The 25,843-nt window shown below is 44.0% G+C and overlaps 4 protein-coding genes across 8 annotated transcripts in view; 2 read left to right on the forward strand and 2 right to left on the reverse strand.

Annotated features, from left to right (window-relative positions):
• Positions 1 to 2,617: 2,617 nt before the first annotated feature.
• On the forward strand, positions 2,618 to 5,151 carry IntS10 (integrator complex subunit 10). 2 transcript variants are annotated; one of them, XM_031985095.2, is made up of 8 exons: positions 2,618 to 2,885; positions 2,960 to 3,027; positions 3,113 to 3,356; positions 3,428 to 3,935; positions 4,012 to 4,328; positions 4,414 to 4,578; positions 4,652 to 4,910; positions 4,982 to 5,151. In XM_031985095.2, exons 1-8 carry the CDS (start codon positions 2,733 to 2,735, stop codon positions 5,146 to 5,148), a joined length of 1,881 nt encoding a protein of 626 aa, XP_031840955.1. In that variant the 5' UTR covers positions 2,618 to 2,732; the 3' UTR covers positions 5,149 to 5,151. The 2 variants fall into 2 exon arrangements, with proteins under 2 accessions (XP_031840955.1, XP_031840956.1); XM_031985096.2 differs by lacking the exon at positions 2,618 to 2,885 and having other exon boundaries at positions 2,964 to 3,027; positions 3,130 to 3,356.
• A 79-nt stretch (positions 5,152 to 5,230) lies between these two features.
• Positions 5,231 to 11,854, reverse strand: Sec31 (COPII coat complex component secretory 31). Of its 4 annotated transcripts, none has more exons than XM_031985092.2 (14): positions 11,012 to 11,854; positions 10,413 to 10,625; positions 9,912 to 10,332; positions 9,586 to 9,831; positions 9,218 to 9,511; positions 8,743 to 9,111; positions 8,556 to 8,676; positions 8,165 to 8,470; positions 6,976 to 8,081; positions 6,761 to 6,856; positions 6,334 to 6,408; positions 6,025 to 6,267; positions 5,886 to 5,957; positions 5,231 to 5,805 (listed from the first exon to the last, which is right to left on the reverse strand). In XM_031985092.2, the coding sequence occupies exons 2-14, from the start codon at positions 10,613 to 10,615 to the stop codon at positions 5,617 to 5,619; spliced, it is 3,741 nt and encodes a 1,246-aa protein (XP_031840952.2). In that variant the 5' UTR covers positions 10,616 to 10,625; positions 11,012 to 11,854; the 3' UTR covers positions 5,231 to 5,616. The 4 variants fall into 4 exon arrangements, with proteins under 4 accessions (XP_031840952.2, XP_031840951.2, XP_076228471.1 ...); XM_031985091.2 differs by having other exon boundaries at positions 10,413 to 10,630; XM_076372356.1 differs by having other exon boundaries at positions 10,413 to 10,639.
• Positions 11,855 to 12,496: 642 nt separating this feature from the next.
• LOC116430650 (polypeptide N-acetylgalactosaminyltransferase 1) lies at positions 12,497 to 16,552 on the forward strand. The gene is made up of 10 exons (XM_031985097.2): positions 12,497 to 12,631; positions 13,021 to 13,130; positions 13,189 to 13,369; positions 13,445 to 13,614; positions 13,707 to 13,874; positions 13,970 to 14,069; positions 14,146 to 14,555; positions 14,624 to 14,766; positions 14,835 to 15,101; positions 15,174 to 16,552. The coding sequence occupies exons 1-10, from the start codon at positions 12,498 to 12,500 to the stop codon at positions 15,300 to 15,302; spliced, it is 1,812 nt and encodes a 603-aa protein (XP_031840957.2). The 5' UTR covers position 12,497; the 3' UTR covers positions 15,303 to 16,552.
• Positions 16,553 to 17,610: 1,058 nt separating this feature from the next.
• Positions 17,611 to 25,843, reverse strand: part of LOC116430702 (uncharacterized) — a 29,728-nt gene continuing 21,495 nt past the window's right edge. Inside the window, exon 2 of the mRNA XM_076372362.1 lies at positions 17,611 to 25,171. Within this exon, the coding sequence (XP_076228477.1) occupies positions 23,790 to 25,121 (1,332 nt within the window). The 5' untranslated portion in view covers positions 25,122 to 25,171 and the 3' untranslated portion in view covers positions 17,611 to 23,789. The remainder of the gene's footprint in view (positions 25,172 to 25,843) is intronic.

Consider the following 25,843-nt stretch of genomic DNA (forward strand, 5'->3'; position numbering starts at 1 on the left):
CTACACACTGCTCATTGTAAGAAGCAACTGATTGCATGTACATTATCTCCTTTAACACTAGAACCACCAGTTCATTTTCTGAGGAATTATTGATGGAATCGATGTAGATAAATCTATACTACAGTACAAGCTAATTAGAATCTCGATAAATACATTTTAATACATTGTATAAGAAAATACGAGTCAGTTTTACTGGTCGGTAGTTCTAGTGTTGGGAAACATCACATTGTTCCTAAGAGAGGAGCTTCTCTTTGCTAGAAAGGAACGCAAGACTAATAAAATTTCAGTAATCCGTTCTCGATGCTTGTCTCCACGCGACGTCGCAACGCGTAAAAGTTTCGCGACCCCTGGGGAGCCGGTTGAGCTGGTTGATTAAATCGGCATCAATTATCCCGAGAAATTTCTATTCCCGGGCATATAATTAGAAGCGATCGGCCCCGTCGCGGGGACCCTTGGTTAGCCGATACCGCACCAAACAGGATAATTAGTTTTAATTGCCCCCGGGCGAAACTTATCCCTTCCCCGTCGACGCATTAAGACCAAAGTTGGACGGGCCACAGGAGGTTTAGGTTTCGCGAAGCGTGAGCAGGTAAGGTATACACGTACTACGTGACACGGTTGGTAAACCCGAAGCTGGCTTTGTTAAGCTCGGATTCTGAGTGCCTTTGATACGTGTACTTGCACGCTAACTAACCAACCTAAGCTATCCGCAACGGGCTCGGTTCGCGTACGTACGCGATTCGAGCGTGTGGTGCCCGCCTTCCTATGTCGACGCCCAGGGACGTCTAGCTGATGGTTCACCCTCCGGTACAGCGAATTTTCAGTCCCGGCGAACTTTCAGTCCCTCTCGAAACCGTATTTTGCATTCGAACCGTTCTATTAAGCGCCCCGTCAAAACTGGGTCAATACGGACGGAACCCTTGGGAAACTCCGCGTCCACTCTCCCCATGGAAAAGATAAAAGAGACGGTAAGGATGGCGTCGTAGCTTTGAAACTCTAATTGATTCCGATCCGATCACCATCGACCAGTTCCTGTGTGACGGTGATTGCATTACCAATGATAATGCAGGATCAAGAACGTATCAATAGCTTTAGCGTCGATTGCACAAAAGAAAACCACGTCTAAGAGAAGTGCTCCCTTTCTTCGCCAGATAAGACTTCTCCGTGGAAATGTGTGAATTTTATCTTTCTTCGAGTTGCAAGCTTAAAACGTCGAATGTCAACGTGAACTCGAACAACGGAGGAGCCCGACAATTCGCCGCCCCTGTATTTCGTCTACGTTAGCCCCGTAGCATCGTCTATACGAGTATGACCTACACGTGCGCGATACATTTCCATCTGGGAATTGAATTTCCTTGGTAATTTTAATGCCATTGTGGCAGAAGGGACGGATAGAGAGGCACAGAGAAAGAGTGAGAGGGAGGCACCGAGACAGAGGGTAACAAACAGAGCCACAGGGCGTGCATCCCCTAACCACTTCGTAGACGCAAAATTTAGTTGGAGACGAATGCGATATCCTTGCCGTTCCCGCGTGCTTCTCCGCTCGAAGTGATTCGAGCGAGTGAAATTTAGCTGTGTCTTCGTCTTTAGGGTACGTCGTTCAAATATTTTCACACCGGTCCATTTTTCTCTTCGCGTCTATAGGAGGCGGAAGGTGATGACTAGTAGGTGCTTCTTCGAAGATGATTTCCCGACGTGACAAATTAAGAATTTCTTATTCGAATGAAACGGAATCAAGTTCAACGCATCGGCGACGCTGTATTTCCGGTGCTTTAGCCTAACCCGGAAAGTCGGTGGATACAAAGCCAAACCGCCATAACCACTTAAGGAAGCTTCGACCGAAGTTGCTAGAGAATCTGCGCCGCGTACTAAGCGGATTTTCTCGCCTCGAAGTGCTTCCCGTTATATCTTTATAAATGGAACCACTCGGCTCTCTATGGAAAAGCGACAGGTCATATCACTCAAGGGATTTCTGAAATTATGCCACTTTATCGTTGATCGCCGAAATTCCAGGGAAATACGTATTGCTCTGTGGAACGTTAGAAGTACATGTTCGTCGTATTAAATTGTCTTTGGAAATCGACGTCTAAAGTATTCATTAAAGGTACGGTACCCTTGAAATTTTACAAAAAAATGGTGCATTCGAAGTGCAGTAGTGTCTAAAGTAAACTGCAATGACGGTCTAGTAACCAACTGATTAAAATGATATTACTATTTGCTTGGATTATTCATTAAACTTTTCTGAGTCGAATGTGAACGTAAGGAATTGTTGATTGTAGCAGTTTTGATTAATAGTTAATTTTAAATGCAAGGTAAATTAGCGGTCAGCAGGATCTGTGGCGTCATCTGTACGTGAATGACTATAACAGCGCAAACAGTGAATTCCTACCTCTGATAATATCACTCACTGTATTAACGATTTTATGAAAGTCAATTATCTGTTCGAATGTAATTAGAGACTTAAAATATGTATGTAATTATTATAATTGTATATTCTAATTGTATCTTATAATTAAATCTCATAGTTGTTTCATATGTACTGTTTATATGTGTATGATTCTTTTTTTTCGGTGTGATATAATTCTTAAATTTGCCACTTTTTATGGTAGATGGCATATCACATCACATTTCTCGTTGGTAGTGACATCTTTACAGATAATAAATCTTTGTTAAGATTGTGTTACAGAATTTAAGTTTACAATTGTGTGTACAGTTTGTAAGTCTTTCACAATATGTTGGAGAAAACGTCAACTGCGGATAATCCACTGTCAAAGGAAGATTATTTAATAATGCGAGCGAAAGATGCATTACCGGTTGACATTTACGCTGCTAAGTCCTGGTTAATTACTGCGAAATCCTTATTTCCCCATAGCGCAAAAGTTCAGGTTAGGAAAAATATTTATCTGTCACTTTCACAAGTTACGCTACGTCTACTTAATATTTATTATTCATTTATTAGTTTGAAGCGTACCGGATAGAAAAGCTTTCGAAAAATGTGAAAGAAGCAGCAAAATGTTTTAGCGAAATGTAAGTACTGAAATAATTCAACAATTTATATACCTGTAAAAAAGTCGGTCTGCACGTTTAAACAATCGTGTAAACGTATGCACAGATTTCAGAATTTTCCAGATGACAGAGACATATGGAAGGAGATTGAAACAGTAACTGCTTGTCTTCGTTTGGAGCAGTGTGACCCAGAGGCAGAATTTTTGTGTCAAATGTTCCAACATGTACCTCAAGAACTTCAACATAGACTGCTCATTATGACTGCTGATCATAGTGAAGATACAATGGAACATTGTAAATTACTGCTGCTATTATTGCGCAGGTTTCCACAGACTATAGCCACTCATGGAGTAAGTACCTTTAGTTTTGTCTTTGGTACATTTGTATTGATAGTCTTGCTTCTTAGTCCCTTCCATTTTAGCCACGTTTAGTAGAAACTCTTCTCACTGCAGAGAAACACAGTCATCCCGGACGTGCAGTGAATGGATTCAGGAGATTATTAGCTTGTGATGCATTGCCTCTTCTTGGTACTGCACCTGTAGAACTGAATCCAAGACTCTGTCTAAGACTGTTATGCAAGGCAGTTGAATTTTATTTAGCATATATACAACAGCCACAGGATAACCAAATTCAAAATCCATGGGACAGGCTATTCCAAGTTGTAGAGTTAATTGGGAAAAAACTGGGTTGGGAATTAAGTAGTTTATTTTCCATACCCTGGAATAAAGACACTTATTGCGAAAGATTGCAACAATATGCTGTTGCACATGGTGCAAACTTATGCGAGGAACTAATAGTTAGGCAATTATTAATGTGTACTGTTGTGGTATTACTGAGAATATTAAATGAGCACAATTCATTTATTATTAATGATGAAACTACGTATTGTTTGGTGGAAGCATTTGGTGAATGTGTTCATTCACCTACAGGTGAGATACTATATTAATTATATATATGATACATTTTCAGTTAAACCTATAATCGCTGTAGTTTGTTAATTAATAGAACCAAAATTAAAAAAGCGTAAGAGGGACGACAATGGAGGAATTGCATTAACCAGCGATGGTGATTATAGCGGTAACGGCCTAGCATTAGCTGTAAAGTTGTGGGATTTGTTACATAGTAGCGATTATTTACAAAGAGAAATAGGGAAACTAAATCAACAACTTCGGCTAGACACTTGGCTAAACTTATTTTTAACAGACTTAGCTATGTACAAAGGGTTGCATCATGAAGTATTGGCAAGATTATCACAAGAAGCAGGTAGTTTATCTGCTCACCTTCGTTTAGCAAGTACATGTTTTTTCTTAAAAGATTATAAGGTATTAATACATTTTTATATTACTTCTCATTATTCATATATATTAAACTGCTATAATATTTCTAAGTATGAAATATTTTTTCAAGGGAATGTTGGAATATATAGTTTTAGTAGTCAGTGCACTACCTTCTGTGACCGGCAAGGTATCGCACAATTTAACAGTCCCCTGTGCAAGGCATTTGCATTATTTAACAATTGCTCGTTTCCCTATAATCCAATATTGCTGCAGGTTATTACTTTCAGCAATAAAGGTAAAGTAAATGGCACAAATATTACTTTTATTCAACTACTTTTTCATGGAATGTATGGTACTTATTTAAATAGGAAAACTTCTCTTTACCTGGAGGAGTTGGGGACTTAGCTATAGGACATGCGTTAGTATTAATGCAAATCGATTGGCCACAGGAAGCTAGTACTTTAACCACGATTACAGAACGAATTATTAATCGTGGATCATTCGCTTATCCGTTGTTTCAAGCTTACATTATTTGCGTGGATATTTTAGAAGAATTGACATATTTATGGACTGAACATGGTGGTGGTGTATCACTGGATATCGCAACAGCATCAGGAGTAGTACAAAGTATACTTCGTAGAGGTTGTTCACATAAATTTTTCACTTATTCCGACTGTATTTGTATTCAAATATTATAGATCGACGCATTACTACCCGTGGGGCTGATAAGGGAGTCCGCGAAGAAGTAAAGCAAGCGATGAGGCGGCAAGCAGCCCGCGACGGAATTGACCCGTTAGACGAATTGTTACAAAAGTTTATTCTTAACGAAAAAACCGCTATTCTACATAGTTTAATCATACAGTAGTTTTAGCCCTATTTTCGATAATAAATTTAATATATAATTTGAATAAAATTATATAATTTTTTATTTCAAAATATACACATGATCTTTTTAAAGCCAACTTTAATATTATATACATAGTAGTTAAAAGAAAGAGTTTGATTAACAATCTTCTTGGGAACGCTCCAAATATTCTCGATTTCGAGACTTCATCCTACTTTTTACATATCTCATTCACATGAGTCTTTTTATTTATATAGGATTAATGATACATGCTTATTGAATTTCCGTAAGTCAATTCAGATGTAAATTCTATGTTTTTTATGATACAATTAAGCAACAAAGTTCATATTCGAATAGATTCAACTATCCGTACTGCGGTGAACGTTACGGTAAGTTAATATAACATAAACATCTCAATGGATGAGAGTTATAAAAATTGCAAGTTATAAAAATGAATTATAGTAATCACTTTGCCTTCTACATTGCGTTTTATCTAATGTAAACATTTAATTGAAGGGCACTTAAAAGTAATACTTTAATACCGGGCATGAATGAGGATATTTGACTGAAATCAGGGCCTGAGACTAATTGCGTGTGTAAGTCTAAACCACCAGTGTAATTTCCATTTTGTACCATCTGTGATATTTGATGCATTGCTTGCAAAGTGTTTTGAGATAACTGTAAAATACACATATATGTATAAGTACATTATATTTAGAAATAATAATGGTATAATACATGGAGCATAAAATACGTACTTTATTTTCTCTGAGACAATCATACAGAACTTCCAACTTTCTGGAAACATCTTCTAATTTTCTTTTGATTTGCTGAAAAGAAAGATAAACGTAAGTTAGTATAGTATTCTGTGCATAACGAAATAAACTTTTATCATACCGGATTTTTAGCATTTTCGTAACATTGATTCTTCAGTTCATCAAATACTGTTTTCAAATGCATATGTTGTTCTGGAATTGGTGCTTTCGGTTTCTCTGGTTCTGGTGCCCTTGCAATTGTAGCAGGTTGCAAAGGTTCAACTGGTTTAGCAAACTGAGCATTCATATTTGGAATATTTTGGTTGTATTGCTGCGGGTTGTAAGGTGCTTGTACATCAGGATAAAACTTTTCTTGAGACATCACCTGACGAGAAAAAAGGCACGTATTGTTTTTCGATCAGTATGAAAATATGTAAATAACATTACTTACATTTGGCTCAGATTGCGGTGTGGCACCTCTCAGTGGATGTAGAATGGGATTTTGAGGCTGATACTCTTGTTTCGGCTACAAATAATTAAAAATTGTTGTGCTTAAATTTAATATATTCACTAGTCAACTTTCATCATAGTAATAAAATTAACGATTTGTACATATAATAAAATGTTACAGAGTTAAATATTCGCACAATAATTTTCTTTCATGAAGTAATTGAAAATGTATTTGTGCATTTCACACTGTGGTATTAGTCAATTCAATGTCACACGAAAATGAAACTGTTACTGGCAACTGATTAATTTGTGTTTACTTTTTTTTGTTCTTAAATAAAATAACACGAAGGGCGTAGACATTGTAACTACAAAAATAACAGCAATTACGAGACAAAGGTAACGTCACTCAGCTTCTGGCAGTTCTCTACCTGCATATTCACATTCTTCGAATGTTTTGCTTTCCATTTCCGGGTACCAGCATGTTCCGCAGACATTTCATTTTTGTGGTATAATGCCAGTATTGGCTGTGTTATTTAAATATATATGTACATACATATAACATGAGTACAAAGTATCAACTAATTACTATTTTAACATGCAAGTGGATCGATAATCAATATATAAAAAATTCCAAGATTCTTACCTGCAATCTACTTTTAGCGATTGGCGGGTCGTTCCATCCAGCAGGTTGTGGTGGTGCTTGATACACATTCTCGTTTCCATAAACATGAGTCTGTGACAATGGTTGTGTTCTAATTGGATCGTACATTTGATTTTGAGACGGAGTTTGCATTGGCGTCAACATGTTAGACTGAACTGGTTTAAATGGTTCCTGTTCTTTTGGACCGGTCGTGAAATTCTGTCCAGGATATGTATTTGTAGGCATAGGGATTTGTGGCTGATATGCATTTGACGCGGTGTAGCTTGATAATGGTGGAATTTGTTGATTACTGTATGGCGATGTTTGTTGAGGGTAACCAGTTTGACCATATGTTGAAGTAGATTTTACAGATGGATCTATTAGATATTTCGATCTTGCTTGAGGTCCAACACTGGACGGTCGAGATCCGACGCCACTTGATCCAGTAGGAGGTGGCGGAGGAGGAGGTTGAGAAACGGGTGCAGGATTGTAAGAATGAGATGTTTGATACTGGTCGTATTGCAGAGGAGATTGCATATGTGGTTGAAGAGGAGACAATCCGAAAGGTTGTTGTTTCTGTGTATTAAATTGATTTATAGGTGGTGTAAACGGTTGTTTTGCAGGTGCAACATTTGTATCAATATAAGGTCTTGCTTGTGGCCTAGGAGAAATCAATGGGTTTTGTGGATGACCTGTTTGCGAAGGTCTCCTTGTCTGATCGTAGTAATTTTGTACTCGTGGCGCTTTCGCCATGCTCTTTGATTCTTGAATGTATCCTAATGTTCTACACAACCTGTCTTTCAACATTACGATTCGCTCATCTTGACTATTACCGAGGTAATTCAGCGCAGCTTCAAGATCACCTTCTGCTGCTAGCATTTCTGCGTACTGAGATAAAACGTTCGCGATTTTTCCTTCTATGCGTGTATCTCTGACACCTTGTAACTCCAATGCCTTCTGCATTATCATTACCAATTCTACAACTTCTTGAATGTCTACATTAGAGGACTCCACTATTTTGTTCAAATTTCCAGAACAGATATAGCAAATTTGTGCTTGTTCTTTGAGGCTTGAATTATCAGATGATACTAAACGATCTCCAAGCATATCTGCAGGAATCCAGAAAAAAATAAAAAAATTATTATCATATTTATGTCTGAGGATCATCATAACGTTATAATTTCATACGCACCGCATAAAGTTGCTCGCTCCTGTGGATTGGAGTGGGTAAATATTCCAATCAGAACTTCTTTCCAGCAATTTATGTCACTATTTTTAACAATGTCTCCCCAGTTTTCACTAACTAGTGAATTGATAAGAGAATTAAGTGCTCCAGTATGTTCTGAAAAGTATCTGTACTGGGTACGTGCTAATAAGTCAGGTCCAGCGGCCATTGAAAGAATGACAGCATCTGCGTACCTTTTATTGGCAAAACATAAAGATACTGCAGCTTCAATATTTCCTAAGAGGATTGCTTGAGTAATAAGCCCATCCTCATCTATAATATATTAAATAAAGGTAACATTAGTTAAAAAATCAGATCATAAACTTAAGAGATACATGGATATGTAATAGAAAATTACCATCAGATACATTTAGTTTAATATTATTACTTATTGGCGTAGTAATAGATGTTTTTTTGTTTTGTTCTTGGGCAATAGCATCAAATGCTGCACTTCCGTCCATAACGTTCCCATTAAGTACCTAAAGAAATTATATTTTATCATTCACGATTATTTGCATTTTAAATATTACACAAATACAACTTACATTATTTAGATTATCAACTCCTTCTGTAATACTGTTGATGTCTTCTTGAGGAACAAACTGATTTAATTTATTGTTCATTGTTTCTACGTTATATCCCAATAATTCTAATATTTCTTTTGTTACATTTTCACCAAAATATGCACCCACACAGTTCCATATTTTTTTTCTATGTACATCAGTCGTTTTTTCAGCCTTTCCTTTACAATAATCGCTATACTGTTCAGTTTTAAGCACCTCTTCTAATTCATTAGAACGTTGAATTAATTCTGGTTGCGTGATTACTTGTGATATAATAACTGTTCTGTTTGAATTTGCAGGCATATTCGGATCTGCAGGTTGATTCTCAAATATTGTTAATTTACCACCAAACTAAACAATATTACCACTTTTAGTGAAAGAGTCTTCAGTTTGATATTATAATGTAATAAGATATATAATGTATTTATTATTGTTTACACTTAAAAGAAGTACTTACACCAAAAGAAACTCCAAATGGTTTTTTTAACCATTTAGGAGCTTTTGTCAAAACAACTGCTGGTTCGGATTGTATTGTAGGAGGAGGCTTAGTAAAAGGATCCATTCCAGGGAAGGAGTCTACAATTTTGTTAGATGTTTCAGTAGACAGCTGTTGTTGTCCACCTAATAAAGAATAAATTGCTGCATGTCCATCAAAACTAGTTCCTACAACTAAACCTGGATGTCTTGGACACCATGAGACATCAAAATTCCATTGATTTGTTTGTGCCAATTCACCAATTACTTCACCATTCTACATAAAAATAAAAGAAACAAATTAAATTTAGTTATATGAATAATTAATGCAAGTATATTATTTCAACATACTGGTGCATCTGAATTAGGATTCCAGCATAATATTCTGTTATCTTTGGCACAGCTTAGAAGTAAATCTGAATCATGTGGGTTCCATGCAATTGATAAAACCCCACGTTGATGATTTTGGAGTGTTTTTAATGGTGACGTTGCAAATCTTAGATCCCATAATTCTATTATGGGGGCCTGATCATCTTCCGATGCTAAACACAATTGTGTTGCAACTTCTGGATGCCATTGAACCACTTTCCACCTTACCTACATTTATAAAATTCTAAATATTAGAACTATAACATTGAGAAACGTGAACATGCCAAAATATATATACATGAAATTACTCTTGAATTTGCATCTGTCAGCTTAATTATGGGCTCATTCTTTCTTAAGTCCCATATAACGCACCGCTGTGAAAATGTGGATGCAAGAATGTGTTGCACTTGTTTATTCCATGCAATGTGTTGCACATCCTCTAATGGTTGACTTCTAGATCCAGGTGTCATTGGAGTATTTGTATTAACAATGTCCCAAATATAAATCTCACTTTCAGTTGCTCCAGTTGCCAATAAGTTCGCTTGAAATGGATTAAAATCAAGTGCTCTAACTGGGCCTGTGTGTCTGTCTGGACTACTTAGTAAACAATTATTATCATTGGTCAACAGTTTGGCAGCTGAATAAATCTTTATCATTCCATAATCACAACCACCAACGATTATACCAGCTGGATTATTACCATAAGAACCCCATATTATTTTATGAAATCTAAAAAATTCATATGCATGACAATTGGTCCAATTATATAATAATAATTCTATATAAATAAAATAAAAAAGCTTTTTAACCTATGGTCACTTGCAACACTGGCTTTCAATTCCAGATCCAGTCCAGGTTGTTGCAAATTCAATGAATATAAATCCAAGCTTGCAGATGTGTTAAAACTTGCATCAAGTTGTTGGGCTGCAGTTCCAGCAGCTAGTAATATAGGATACTGAGCTGGCGGTGACCATGCTACATTGACAGTCTTCAGCAACTCCTTCACCTTCATCTTTGTAATTCTATACCAAAAGTGCTTAGATTTTATATAAAATATAAACCAAATTTCTATATTTTCGAAGTTAAGAAATGTTTAACAATACTGAAGTATGATATTAATTTACGTCAATATTGTTTTATATTTCTAAATGTAACATCCTTACTTTCTATAAACAATAGTGTATCCAGATAAGCGAGTATCGTAAACTGAACTTTGAATAGGTAATCACGATAAAGTAAAAACTATATAAATATGAATGATAGTATCACAAATGTGTTGTACTCAATTCGAAGGTTCACCGACCCAATACATACTATCAAATTCTAACACGTGTTATGTGTACGCACTTTCATATTTATCATATGCGAAGCCACAAATGTATTACTCGTTTACACAATGTTTTCTCACCTTAGTGTATTCAATTAACAATAATTGAACGAAATATATAGAAATGAATCCTTAACGTCAAATGAGCAGTAGTCACCCGTCAACTTCTTCCAACGTGGCGAACCGTACGTTGGAATAGTGCTGACCTCTTCGGTATTCGTGGTCCATTAATACAGTCTACTCGATTGAACTGTTCTCCTCAAAAAGAAATCTTTATTCAACAATCAAAAATGGAAATTAAACATCCTCACTTAATCACGTAGATTTAATGATTAACTTGAAGTTTCATAGTAAATTAAATTGCATGAATAATTATTCTATAACATCGTTTACTCGTAAAGAAGTCTTTTTGAGCAGACTGTACCATGTATTTTCCTGAATGTAGGAGCCCGTCAACGATTTGACAGCGTCAACAAACCCTTTTAAAAGCTACACATCACCATATGTAATAACACATTAATTACTTCCGAGTAATTATTGTTTTGACTCCTACATTCATGCTTATGTCATTGATATTTAATACAAAAGTTATCAAATGTGTGCTCATTATTTCGGCGCACTACATTTAGACTGTAGATTCTGTATGTATATCATTCCACCCACGTAAAGAATCAGGTTCGAGCTTAAGAATGTAAATTGCATAAGATACATGAATGTTCATTCTTATATATCTTTCCTCTTCTGTAATTCTGACCAAGGTTATTGATAGTCCCAAAAATACCGCAGTGCGACCCTGAAATACTATATAGTTCTTATCATTTCAGCAAAATTTTGTTTTCAAATTCATTCAATATGAAAAACGGAAACGAAGAAATCGTATAAAATAATTTATCTCCTCATTCAATAAAGAATAGGGCTACGGATCGTCTTGCTACGGCACTGTCTTATTCACGGCGTCCTAACAATTTCTTCAAGCTCATTCCAGTTGTTGAATAGGTGCAGGTACGGGTACGGTGTTTTCGCTGATTAATTTTACTCCGTTAATACGTTAATTCTATAAAATCATTAACGTGATATTACTCGACAAGAAAGCTTCATTCATTATGTGAAATTAATGAAAGAAGTCTTTTAACTGTGGTTTTACATTCCTTCAGAGAAAAAACTTGAAACTGATTTGAAGTGTCTCTCTCGGCTGATCCTCGATGTCATATTATCAGGATTAAAGGTGAACTATACAACTAGATTATCAATATTTTATTTTATATATAGTCGAAAAGATAATACTAAATATGAAATACGTACTGGCAATTAGGAATGATTTAATCGTTGGCGTTACAAACACGCGAGCGACGAAGTTTCGAAATCTAATTGCGGCCTTTGAAATTTCTTCCAGTCCAAGGTAAGCACCGAGGCTTTTTCCTTTCCCACGATGACCCGTCGTGAGAAACTCGTGATAACGGATGTCCGGCGTTAATGATAACAGCTAATAATCCCGCGATGAGATAAACGGGTCTATTCTAAAAAAATTAGTTAAGCCGAAGACAGTTTCCTTCAGACGAGATTCACGATGTGGCCAAGATTGAGAAGACCGTTCCGTACGTGGCCGATCATTCTTTCGATCGTCTTACTGACAGGACTATTTCTGGTTTGGCTGAACAAAATCCGGGAACCCGAAACTCGCGGTGACTACAATTCATTGCGGTAAGCAATCTATAAACAGAAAACCAGTCTTATATATTATGAAAAACACCATCTCAATGTTTTCCGCGTGCTCGTTCTCGAGTCCTGAAATTTAATTTGTGTATCGTCACCTGTTGCTTTCATCGGCGGCGAACAGAGGTTCTCAACTTCAGAGTTACGAAAAAAATTCCATTGAATATATATATGACCGATTATCATCGATCGTGTGAAATAGAAAGAACACTTTCGAATGCAAGTTTCTATAAAATTGGTAGACTATGATAGAAACCATTTAACTTCTAGATAATTCACGATAACCCTCTCGGGGTCGATGGCAGTCAGGTTGGGATGTCTTGATATGGGAAACCTTTACGTTTTTCTGTTCTACTTTTCATTCCCCTTAATTTTAGGTTCTTGGAGAATCAAAAAGATTACATAGATCGTAGAGGGATACATGTGGTTGTGGGCCATTATATCGGAGATTCCGTGGATCCTCTGAAAACTCCAAACATTACGAAAGGTACTTACGAGATGGTACATCGTTTCGGTGCATTTTCATATGAATTTAAATTTCTAAGAACTCATCAACAAGAACATGTTCAATCCGCGGCCATTCGAGGGGAAAAATGGTAGTCCGGTTCTCGTGCCAGCGAAGGATTTTTATAAAATGCAGCAGCTTTATCAAATCAATCGATTCAACTTAATGGCCAGCGACAGAATACCGTTAAATCGATCTCTACCGGATGTTCGGAGAAAAGGGTAACCTTCCTCTACCGTTTCCTGTTAATCTCATTGTCGGTAATGTAACAGCAGTCGGTAATTGAACGATTGTAGGTGCATTTCGCGGTACGAGTTTTCAGATAACTTACCGAGAACGTCGGTAATTATAGTTTTCCATAATGAAGCTTGGAGCACGCTTCTGAGGACAGTGTACAGTGTCATCGATAGATCTCCGAGACATTTATTAGAGGAAATTATTCTCGTGGACGATAACAGCGACAGAGGTAATGTTGGACGAGTGTTGACTTTTAGTTCTCATTTATTTTACGGCTTATCAGGATTACACTGAATTTTTATTTTCGTCTGTCTCCATTAGATTTTTTGAAGGCTCCTCTAGATGAACATGTACAGAATTTACAAGTGCCCACTAAAGTTCTTCGTTCCAGGAAACGTATAGGTTTAGTGAATGCGAGACTTATGGGTGCTAATGAAGCTACAGGCGAAGTTATAACATTCCTGGATGCCCATTGCGAATGCACGGTTGGTAGGTGAGCTCTTTTCCTTAACAGAAGTGGGTAATAGTATGGAGTATAAGAAAGAAGTATTTAAAAAATTATAATGCATTTTAATGTATCTCAGGATGGCTAGAACCCTTACTTGAAGCTGTGGCTAAAAATAGAACAAGAGTCATATCTCCAGTTATTGACATAATAAACGACGACACTTTTAGTTACACTCGGTAAAAATGAATATTATATCCACGTCTTCTTTTAATTGGAAATTAGTGTTACTTAACAAACAATGTGCCATCGTAGATCCTTCGAGCTGCATTGGGGAGCATTCAATTGGGACTTGCATTTTCGCTGGTTAACATTGAACGGCAGGCTACTAAAAGAAAGACGAGAGAACATCGTTGAACCCTTTCGAACCCCAGCGATGGCTGGTGGCTTATTCTCCATGAACAGAGAATACTTTTTCGAGTTAGGTAGCTACGATGAACAAATGAGGATTTGGGGCGGAGAAAATTTGGAGTTGTCGTTTAGGGTGTGGCAGTGTGGAGGCAGCGTTGAAATCGCACCTTGCTCTCACGTGGGGCACCTCTTTCGCAAATCATCCCCGTACACTTTCCCCGGCGGAGTCGGTGAAATTTTGTACGGGAATCTTGCTCGGGTGGCTCTGGTTTGGATGGACGATTGGGCTGAGTTTTATTTCAAGTTCAATCCTGGTAACTGGATTCTAATTGATCGGTCGATTTATTTTATAATTAAAGTAAATAGGTCTGTTCCCTCGCAGAGGCAGCCAGATTAAGGGACAAGCAGCCAGTTAGATCAAGATTGGCTCTGCGCAAGAGCTTACAATGCAAAAGTTTCGAATGGTACCTGGACAATGTGTGGCCAGAACATTTTTTCCCAAAAGACGATCGATTCTTTGGACGGGTACACCTTGACAAACCTACCAACTGATGCGTTGTGTTGTACACCTGTCTAATTCGCTTCGCTTCTAGATCGTACACGTGTCGACGAAGAGATGCATTATGCGGCCAACCGCGAAAGGTACTTACTCGCAGCCTTCCGGTTACGCGGCCCTACAGCCCTGCGTTCCGCGGCCAATACTTAGTCAGATGTTCGTGATAACGAAAAGCGGGGTCGTGATGACCGACGAGAGTGTGTGCTTGGACGCTCCTGAACACGATACGCAGCACAAGACACCAAAGGTTAAGATAATGGCATGCAGCGGCAGTGCGAGGCAGAAGTGGCAGTACGACCACCAAGTAAGTTATCAGGAGCATAAAAAAACAACGATGCAAATGGATAATACGTATCATGAATAAATGTTTCCCTAGACAAAAACATTCTTGCACGTTCCTTCGGGCATGTGTTTACAAGCGAGCGATGACGAAGGTCCTGTGATAGCCGACTGTACAAAAAGTATCGAGCAGCAATGGCTGCTGGAACCTATTCCATGGAAATGACACCAGTATTCTTTTCCCTGCGATTCATCTTATTGACGATCGTGAGCATGTTATCAAAAACAAAATGCGAGCGCAAGATACCCATTAACACACTTCCCGACGAATGTACGACTTTTTACTTTTCTACGCGCGGATGTATGACTTACTGTAAATAAATCATCCGTAAACATTCCTCCCAGGATCGCAAATCAATCTTAACGTTTAACGTTCGATCGTACGCCCGGCTAGGCGTTCGATTCCGTACATATTTATAGAACAAAGTAATCGTCGGCGGTCGAATCGGTGCCGGTGCCTTTGTGCGATAGAAAAAGAAACCGATGATTAGATTTCTATCGACCAGTTTGGCGATATCCGAGACGAACACACGTGCGCGCGTCGCGGACACGTCTCTTCGCGGACTAATTTAGAAACTCCTTAAGGGGATAATTCGTTTTTGTCGATTCCGGAGAAGATGATGCTCGCGGTGATTCACCGTGCTAAGGCTACACGTGTCGAGTCATCTTTGTTGTCATCGTCATCAAGGCTGTTTCGCTATTATGATTGCGTGCGCCAGGGATGACCGAGTTGTATATTAATATTCCGCTCGGAAATCCGCGTTTCTGTTCGTAAAACGAAACCAGACCGCCCGTGCCGCGGGACCCGTCTAGGAAATATCGCGGTATTCTCATCCGTACAGAACACGTCAGCCCGGCACGAGCGAATTCTGATCCGTCAGACTGTCTGTCGTAGTTTTACCGATATCTGGGTCAAAGTCGCGTCCTCGGCGAGGCCAAGAAGCCATTTAGCTGGAAGCGGCCTAGTCTCTCCCGGTTCGTTCGGCATGTGTATACGATCACCTCCAGGCCAAGTTTGGCTGAGATGAGTGAGCCTTTATTTATGGATCGGTAACGAACGTTCCCCCGCGCGAGGAGACCGCATCCTCGACGCCGCTCGTCTTCCAGCCCCGTGACGGGCAGCGCGCGGCGAGGACAGGTTGAACTCCGTTCGATCGCGTCGCGGATCGAAGTGGCGCTCGAAAAACACGCAGAAAAACGACGAAAGACGAGCTATGAATTCTGATGTTCCCCGCCGTTGAATTCATAATGCGGCAGGGGTGCGTCAAAGATCATCGCTGCAAGAAACATCGCGGATCGATACGTTCATGCATATTGTTCGGTCACCGGAAGCGTAGACGGCCCCATGAATATTCCTGCTCGGCCAGCCGTGGAAAAATCTAAAGAGGATCGTAAAACTGATTCAAAATAAGTCTTCCGTCACGTTCGCGGTGCACATCGTTCGCACGGCCGAGGGAGATAGAATGCGGATGTAGACCAGCGACCGGCAAAAAGTGTCATCCATCAGATTTACGATTCGATGAGAGGACACGGCGCGGAAAACAGTGTTATTGCGACGGACGGGCAGCTCGCGGTTCGACGAAGACAGCTCTTTTCGACTGTCCGCTCTCGCGGTCACGTTCGCCGACTCGTTCTGGTTCTCACACACCGGCGATGACCCTCGACGGGCCAGCGGTTATTTTCTCGCGTTAATTGCCATTCCGTTTTCTACCGGAGAGAACGATGATTTTCTGGAAGCGGCGGGGTCGTCCGTCGAATAGCCAGAACCGGCGAGTTTCACGCGGCCGGCTGATTTATAGAGGCGTCCGAGCCACGAACCGATGCGGTAGGATATTCCGCTGTCCGGTGTCCGAGAGAAAAGGATAATTTCGAGCAGACTTCATATAAATGCGATTTTCCTCGGAAATTCTAGCAGTTCTCGGTAGGACCTATTAGACTTTCATATCTGTCGGGTTGCGGACGCTCGGCGACGAGCAGATTTTCATCCGCTGTCGTTCGGAGTCTACGTGACTACGCGTCTTCTCCATCCGGTAGAACGAACTGAAAGAAACGAAAGGGAAAAATGGGACAGTCCGAACGCGGGAGTGCGAAGGATACGGGGCGACGAAGAAATGGGGGAGTTTAATGAAAGGTTCGGGCGAGGCGAACGCGTCGCGATCGTGGTAGGGGGCGGAGAAAGTAAACGCAAGCACGAGACGAAAGTTCCTTTGAAACGTATCTTCTACGTGTCGTTGTGTACATATATTTCATACACATACATATATAAAAATTATATACATACATGTATTCTTCTTCCTCTGCTTTATTCGGTTATTAACATATGAACATATATACACTCACCACTATGCTACGGGACGCGCGACTACGGAGCTAGAACACTTTTTTTGTCTTTTTTCTTTTGTTACGCGTTAAAAGTAGGTGCTACGAACGGTCGACCGTTCGTTCGGTAGGTTCGCGCCTCTCGGCGGGCGCGATTCTTCTTCGTCCCTGCGTCGAGATCGTTCGATGGCCGCCATTAACGGCTCCGTCCAACAGTTTTCGTTGCTTCCGAGTGAATGCATTGATCGTCGTCAATCGCGTTGAAACGTTCGTTGAATTTAAAATTTCTTCGGATCGAATGGAAAGTCGTTGATCTCGAGGCGGCGACGGCTACTACGTCCAGCTTTCGTTCGGTTCGCGAGGCGAGGCTAGGCGAGGCGGAGGCGAGGCGCACGGTCCCTCTCGAATCGTTAACTCGTAAACCAAGTCCCCGCGTTCCTTTCCTCTAATTCCGTGCCCGCGGTTCGCTCCGATATATAATGCTTCAAATCTGCCGCGGAATCACGCTTTCGAGTTGTACCGCAGAAAGGTACGTGGCGTGGAATAAGAGGAAAATGATCAGCGCGAGAGGGTCCCCGCCGATCACGCCCGGCTGGCTTTTCCCAGAGTCGTAAACGCGCGGATTTAGTTTACGGCCTGATACTTTGACTAACAGCGCGAACAACCCTACCGGCTGGAATAGAGTGAGCATATATGAACCAGTTGCGCGGCACAAGCTTACGATCTAGCGGTTTCAGAAAGGTAACGAGCGCTCGGATAGCTTTCGTCGGCCCACGGCGCGCCGCGTTAAGTGCCTAAACAGTAAATACGTATAACTCGGTAACCTCGGTCAAATCACAATCGTCGTACAATTTACATACTCATATCTCTGTATACGTGTACCTCTGTGTGTGCGTGCGCGTGTGTGTGTTTCGTGTTTCTCTGTACGTGTGAATTTATGTATATATATATTATTATCTATATAGATCCATTTGTATACATATATCTGTATAGACCGTATATCAAAATTAAACGCACTCTTTCACAGTTCGCTTGGTACATCTCGCACGCGGCTGACTATTGATTCGTTGGGGGTGCCGGGGACACTGCGTTCTTCGCCCTTTCGGGACGACCCGCAGTGTTCTCCGTTCTCGCGTTCTCGGCCGATCGCGCGCAGGGCTTCGCGAGGGACGCGGTCTCTCTGTCCGTCTCGATCGACGTTGCACGATCTGCTCGCGAGATTAGCTGCCTTTCTTTCGAGCACGTCGACGAGTTCCGACGATTCGACTCTCGGAGGTCGTCCTGTTACGCGGCCGTTGTCGCGCGATCCTCGAGCGAATCGTCGTCCGCGAGCCGACCGACGTCGGTCCGTGAACTCGTCGACGCGCGTGGAAAACCGGCACCCTCGCCGACGACTTCGACTAACTAAATTGAGCCTCGATTCGAATATCTACGGTAAACGCTGCTACGCTCGCGCGTCGTCGGTGGAACATCGAACGTGAACCAAGACGAACGGATTTGTCTCGCGGACTGCCTTCCCACTGACACGACGCGGAGAAGAACGCGACGTCGGGAACGATCGGGCGCGCGGAACCGCGAGCTCGCTGGCGGGCGCGGGGACCGCGGAGCAGGTTCCAACGGTAGCGGATTTTCTGTTCCCGTTTTTCGTCTAGCCGCCGGCTGTTGCAACGCCGATCGGCCCGACAACGACCGCGAGCGAGCCGGCGACCAGTGAAATCACGCGTGTAAACTGGAACGAGATGAGATCGAAAAAAAGGCGGCGCGTTCTCACGTCCGCGCGCGATTTCGCGGGATAAACGCTCTTCCCTACCCCGGCACCGAGAGATTTCGCGGCTTCTCTCCTGTTTTTATCCACCTCTTCTTCTTCCTTTTAGTCGGCGACGTAACTGCTCGACGGTGCCCCGGCATTCCTCGTCGACGTCGATTCTTATCGAACCGACACGCTCGATGCGACCACGATTCTGCGAATGTTGTCGGATCGGGAACGGATTCGTCAGTTACGCGACCAGCGATTTCGCAACTCGAGCGAGATGAAGGAAATCTGTCGACAGCGGTGAAGCAGAGGTAGAGAAAGGGAGAGAGAAAGAGAGAGAAAGAGAGAGAAAGAGAAAGAGAGAGAGAGAGAGAGAGAGAGTGAGAGAGTTGTCCGTCAACGGATCAACGGGCCACGGCTTACGGAATCGGTCCAAGATTTCGGTCGAGGCGTATCGAAACCGTAAGAGCCGCGGATCGGCGACCGTAGGAGGCCGCCGCGAGGAAACCGATTTCCAAGCCTCGAGGTCTCTCGATCGATCGACTCGCGCCGGCGGTGTCCCCTCTCTCTCTCTCTCTCCCTGCCGCTCCGTTTCCCGGCGTCCCCTGTTGTTCTCTCCGTCTCGGCCGCGAACACGTCCGAGATCTTTCCTTCTCTCGGGTGTATCTCTCTGTTAAGCGTTTCATGGTTGTCGAGATCGCTCTCTCGCCTCGGCGTGGCTCCTTTATTGCGTTTCACTTTCGCGATGAGCTTGCCCGTCCGATCGGGGCGTGGCAAAAGTGTAACGCAAGAGAGGTCCGAGGCCATCGCCGGACGGGATCGTATGCGTGGAGCAAGAAAAACAGGGCCTGGCCATCCTCTCTCGACCTCAGACGCGCGAGCGAGCGCACGCTTCGAGGAGAGATCTCCGATCCGCGCCGCGGGAAGCTTAGTCACACCTCGGGCCCCCTGAACAGGAGCGCGCGTCTCGATCTCCTTGCGAAATCGATAGGCCTGCAAATGGATTTTGAAGACCGCTCGCGGGATCGACTGATTCTAGATGCGCATGCTGATGCGCCCGGTGCCACGACGAGCACGACGGAAACGAGAAAGGAAAAACACACGGGCAAAAAACAGAAGGAAATTGCTACCGCGTCGACGCCAACATTTACTCGCGAAACAGATTTGAATATCTTGGAAATTTATCTTCGAGCCCGATCCGTCGCGGTCGTAACAATGTCGCGATCATATTTTTTCCGCTGATTTTTTCGTATTTCCCTCGAGCTTATTATGATTCCGCCGTCTCCGTTCGCGGGTGCGCGATGAACGATCGCTATCGGTCTCGATCAGGGTCGCGCCTCGCGTTCCACGGAGCCGGGAGTTCTCCTATAATTTAGAAGAACGCCAGCATTCCAAGGTAGAAAGCGCAAATCGTTTCTCACGCGTCACCGGCGCGGGTACCGGCGGACCGCTCGCCGGACTATCGTTTTCGCCAATCTGATTTTCCGCTGATGCTCGCGCGTCGCCGGGCGAACGCGCGCACACCCCTCGGACCGCCTTTCTTCGACCGCGTTTCCGCGCCGCGGATCCCCAACGGTCGCTCGCGTTTACCAAGGTCAGGAGGATCTCTGCACCTGCGCTACTTGCGGTGAACGTCGGCGCAATGTAGAAAGTACCGATAAATTGCCACCTAATATCGCGGCCGGAAGCCGATTCGATCGTTTCGTTGCAGCTACGAACCTGTCGTACGCGGGAACGCTCTGCCATCGACTGTCCCACCGATGAGCAACCCACAGCTTTATAACTATAGATCTTTTCTTAAACTATTTTTTAACTCACTATCGTACACCTGCGAATGTTACTTGAAAATGTTTCCAGAGCAAACGTATCGGTGCGTCGGAGGATCTGGAACTAAAACTTCTAACATGATTTATTCGACTCATCATTTCAAACGTAGGAAGTATTACTAACGAGTTCGTTACTACTAGAACATTAGCTTCTCACTTTCGAACGATTACAGACCAAAGATTACTCACCGTTGGTGTACGCCGATTCCTGCTCCCTCGAATGACGAACGGCGCCATTTTTCGGGCAACGCTCGATCTAGATCCCGTATAATTAATCGAACCTAGCCACTTACTACCAAGGTCGAAGCACCTCCGGTTCCTTCGCGTCGGTGTTGCTCGTTGGCAGCCGGTTAGAAAGTGCCCGGCGAATTCGCAGCCGCAACGACCAACAACGTAGGGCGATTAGATCGTTCTCGCCCCGGGTGTAGTTTTCAACGAGCTTGGCCCCCAGAAACCGGGGGAAGGAACCAGCGTGTCTTCTACCTTGGTAGCAAGTGGCTCGATCTGTGCACGACAAATGACACCGTTCGTCGTCCGAGGGAGTAGGAATCGGAATGCACCGACGACGAGCAATCTTTGATTTGCAAACGTTCGAAAGTGAGGAATTAATATTCTAGTAGCACTAAACACGGCAGTAATAAATTTTACATTTGAAACGAGGCATCAATTAAATCTTGTTAGAAATGTCAGTTCCAGTTGCTTCGACGAACTGATACGTTTGCTCTGGAAACATTTTAAAACAACATTCCTACATACGATAGTAGATTAAAAAATAATTGAAGAGTATGTTAGCAGATCGTTTTTTTTAGTAAATGTTACTAATTTCTCATTTTACGAGCTGTGTCATGTTAGAAGTTTTAGTTTCTTTTCCGTTGGACCATCGTCGGCAGGAAACCCGTCGGTTTTCCATGTCTATCCGCGAGGATCGTTCACGCGCCGCGGTTTTCCCACGCGGAATCCCCAATACTACGCTTTGGTCTGTCGAATTCTTTCGATGTTCTTTTATATAAATAGTTATAAAGCTATCCGGCCGTGATGTTAAGTGGAAATTCTTTCGTTCCCCGCCGGACTTTCACGCGGAAATTGTCTTCCCCCTTTTTTTCGATCTTTGGTTCTCGCGGATCTACTCGACGGCGAACGGTCCGTTGAGTGCTGCGTTGAATTGCGAGCGGGATTTTTGAAGACGCGGACCACATCGCCGCGTTTACCGTGGTTAGCCGAGTACGACGAGCAGGTCGGATCAATGAAATCGAAACTACAGGTGTGTACGAGAGAGGAATATAGGTAACCCGGGCGTTCACCGATTTCTCTTAGTTTCTTAACGCTCCCCGAAGGGTCCGGGAGTCCTGATTCCGGTGCAATTATAATTCAATCAAACCGTTAACTTCGTTTTAACGCCGTCCATTGTGTGCTCGTGGGATACGATTTATAATGTTTACGACCGCAGATGAAGCGGCAGTTATATTCAATGCACGCCATAAAATGGGACACACGCTACCATTTAAAGAAAACATAATTAAGGAGTCGCAGGTTTCTTCTAGCGAGTAATCGAAACGACCCGGGTGGAAAGTCGAACGCGGCGATGGTCCACGCGGCACTCAACGTGTTAATAGCTCGTGCCAGAGGCGTCGATCCCCTAAGTCCTCGCCCAACACCGCGGATTCGCTCATTGATTTCTGTTTTATCGTCCCGAGCGGATCACCGGATAGCTACACCGTGGTTCTCGCTCGAGGTCCGGCGACGCGAATTCGCTTTCTAGCTCGTAAACCGGGGAACTGTCGTTTCCTCGCCGCAACGAATTAACCCGAACGTATCCAATCCTTCCCCCCCCCCCCCCAGTGGGTGCACATTCAGCTCGAACGAGATCGAAGTCGTCTGAAAGCCTATTAACCGCCTGAAATTCGATCGTCCCGACGGCCCGCGCTTGCGAAAATCGTCTTCGGCCTGCTCTGAACGGTCTCGCGCGTTGATCCGGCGAAAGGGACGCGCGTTCTCCTCCCTCGCGAGTAACTAAGAAACATGCTGCTTACAACGCCGACTTTATCGTCTACTTAAAACTAGGTAAAACTTCTCGCGGCGCGATCACGCTCGATCCCGCGGAACGTTTCAGGCACGTATACTACGGACATGTCTTGATGGCTAACGGGCCAGCCCAGAGGCAAGAGTATCCCGTGTACTTTGCATTACACGACGGATGCTCGAGGAAAAACGCGCGTGCAGATGGTTCATTTCAACTCCAACCACTGAAGCATTCCTTAGCCAACAACTCATGTCCGTACCTTACCCCGTGTCGCTAAAGAGTTGGCACTCGGAACAGAGACACAGGAACGGTATATCGTATTTCATTTACGCTACCGATTATCGCGCGATCGGCGAATAGCACACTGCCGAAAATGGATTGTTACAGCCGCGTTCCTTTCAACTGCCAACTCGCCAGCGACCCAGCGCACTCTCGACGAAGGCACCTGTCGGCCCGACCGACGCACACGACTCTTTCCGCTTCATCGGTGACCGCGGCAAGTCGCGGACCGACACAATAGAGTCCTTTGTGACGAAGTCTTCGGAAAGGCGCCGCGTACCGCGACTTCTGAAAGACTTTTCCTAACACTAATTCTAGGCCCGGAAGGAATTAGCCTAGCAGGACCGTTCGACATTGTCGTCGAAGTAACTATACCGTATCTATGGACATTCGTGTCTCTGGAATCGTCCGGATAACTCGGGAGACTCGTCGACTAATCACACCCGCGGTCTCGGCTCAAGTGTTATTCCCTGGCGACAGGGGCGGAGAATTCATCTCTCTCTGCTCCTCCTGCACGCTCTCGGGTCTACTAGCGGTGCTGCTTGACCTCGAGCTCAGGTTGTCCCTGTCGCTGAAGTACGACGAGTCGCCCCTCTTCTCCTCCAGTTGGAGTTGTTGCTTGTCATTCCGGAAGTCGTCCGCGCCGTGGCCCAGCAGTCCAGGGAAATAGGGGATGCCTTGTCTCTGGGAGGTGATCTTCCCCATGAAACTTCGGATCTCCTCGAAGTAGGACTCGTCCGCCCTGGGCAGCTGTCCGTGGTACCTCGACCTGACCTCGTCGAGTATCGTCGGCCCGTCGGCGTCGTGTTTCTTCAGGTGTCTGTCGAGATTGGTCTGCTGGCCGAAGCACCGCTCGCAGAGCGGACACTTGAACGGCTTCTCTTTGTTGTGGATGTTTCGCACGTGGCGCTGGAGGTTGCTCGAGATGCTGAACGATCTCTCGCAGTATTTACACTTGTACGGCTGTTCACCGGTGTGGGTCCGCAGGTGCCGCGTTAAGTTCGCTGATCTGGGGAACACTTTGCCGCAGAATTTGCAGGAGTACCGGTCCTTGGGCTTCAGACCGGCTTGGACGCTGATGGAATACGGCGGTAGAGTGGAAGCGGTTTGCTGCTGAGGCTGGGGCTGCTGGCTGGGATGGCTTTGCTGTTGGGGCTGCTGGACGGCAACGGAGGGGCTGGGTATCCTTGCGACGGCTTGCGACGAGGACGAGGATGTGGAGGACGTTGTAGAGGAGAATCGGTTGGGCGGCAGCGGCACCATCGTTGGCAGCGCCCTGACTTGGATCTTGGGCAGGTCCGGAACCGGTGAGCTGTGGTGATGCGACCGGTACATGGCCTCCAGGACTAACGGATGGACAGCGTGGTGCTGGGGGAACAGTACCGTGTGATAAGGAAGGCTGCTGCTCAGGCTGTTCTGGTTCAGCACCTCTATCTCGTTCTGGTTTTCGTCCCGCAGCCTCTCCTTCTTGTGATCCACGCGAAGATCGAGCGGCTCGCAGTCCAGCTCGTCCTGGTGGTGCGGCTGCGGCGGCCGGGCCGCCGGACTCATGTGAGGCTGCTGGTTTGTCGGACTTGAGAGGCCGCGGCCGTGCCCGTGGCTCAGGTCGTACGGTAACTCTTCGACGTCCGGCACGCGGACGCTCAGCGGGTAAATGCTGGCCTGCTTCGGGCTGATGTGGCCTGGCATCTTCCTCGGGCTCGAATCCTTCTCCCGCATGGCTGGAGGGTACTTCGGGTCGTGCAGCAACGTCGGGGGCAGGGTGATGCTACCGAGATATCCGCTCATCACACCGCCTGTCACCCTTGTCCTTGCTCCTGCTTGTGGCTCGCGGTGACCTGGAATCATCGAGGCATCGTATTTATGCGTCCGACCCATAAGCGATGCGGTATGTTTTTGCCAGCCGATCATTTTCAATGCAAAACCTTTTTTGTCCGCGGCCTAGCAAAAAGATTGACGTCGATGAAACGACGGAAAGTGAACGGCTTTCGAAGGGAAGAACGGGACGTTGCCTGATTATGCAGATTCGAGATGCATGTAAAAGGTTATTAATATTACTCTGCGATGGGAATTCAGTTCGATCGGACTTTTTCAATTGGGAAAGCGATCGACCGAACCCGCGAACAGGAATCTACGTGTTGGTCTACGCCCGTGTTTTTGTTCCGCCTAACGATCTAGGGATCGTTGGCAAACGGCGACGATTTGGAAACACCGGTGAAAGGATCCCCTTTCGGCTAGACCAGTTGGCGTGTTCGTATGGACACGAACGAGGCGAGGGAGACGGGTGGAACGGAGCTGGACGGATCCAGGCGTCAACCTCCGGCTAATAAATGTTCCTTCGCCCGCGGGCGACGACGCCGGCGATTTTCGAAGGCGTGTAGAAACCGAACGTCGAGCGGCTCGGACTGCTCGCATTTTTATGCGGCGACGTCAGATCGGTCGATATTGAAAAAACATCGAGACCGGACACGTGGCGGGCGAGTAACGTGACAGAGGTTGTCGAGGCAGAC

Source organism: Nomia melanderi, chromosome 11, assembly GCF_051020985.1.
Source record: "Nomia melanderi isolate GNS246 chromosome 11, iyNomMela1, whole genome shotgun sequence".
NCBI classification, from domain to species: domain Eukaryota; kingdom Metazoa; phylum Arthropoda; class Insecta; order Hymenoptera; family Halictidae; genus Nomia; species Nomia melanderi.

Coding starts and splice junctions, on each gene's coding strand:
- Sec31 (XM_031985092.2), bottom strand. CDS start 10,615: ATGAAGGTGAAGGAGTTGCTGAAGACTGTCAATGTAGCATGGTCACCG. Junction 9,832..9,911: donor TGACAGATGCAAATTCAAGA/GTAATTTCATGT, acceptor TTATAAATGTAG/GTAAGGTGGAAAGTGGTTCA. Junction 8,471..8,555: donor TAAACTAAATGTATCTGATG/GTAATTTTCTAT, acceptor AATATATTATAG/ATGAGGATGGGCTTATTACT.
- IntS10 (XM_031985095.2), top strand. CDS start 2,733: ATGTTGGAGAAAACGTCAACTGCGGATAATCCACTGTCAAAGGAAGAT. Junction 3,936..4,011: donor ATGTGTTCATTCACCTACAG/GTGAGATACTAT, acceptor GTTAATTAATAG/AACCAAAATTAAAAAAGCGT. Junction 4,579..4,651: donor TATTACTTTCAGCAATAAAG/GTAAAGTAAATG, acceptor TTATTTAAATAG/GAAAACTTCTCTTTACCTGG.
- LOC116430650 (XM_031985097.2), top strand. CDS start 12,498: ATGTGGCCAAGATTGAGAAGACCGTTCCGTACGTGGCCGATCATTCTT. Junction 13,370..13,444: donor CCGGATGTTCGGAGAAAAGG/GTAACCTTCCTC, acceptor GAACGATTGTAG/GTGCATTTCGCGGTACGAGT. Junction 14,767..14,834: donor ACGATCGATTCTTTGGACGG/GTACACCTTGAC, acceptor CTTCGCTTCTAG/ATCGTACACGTGTCGACGAA.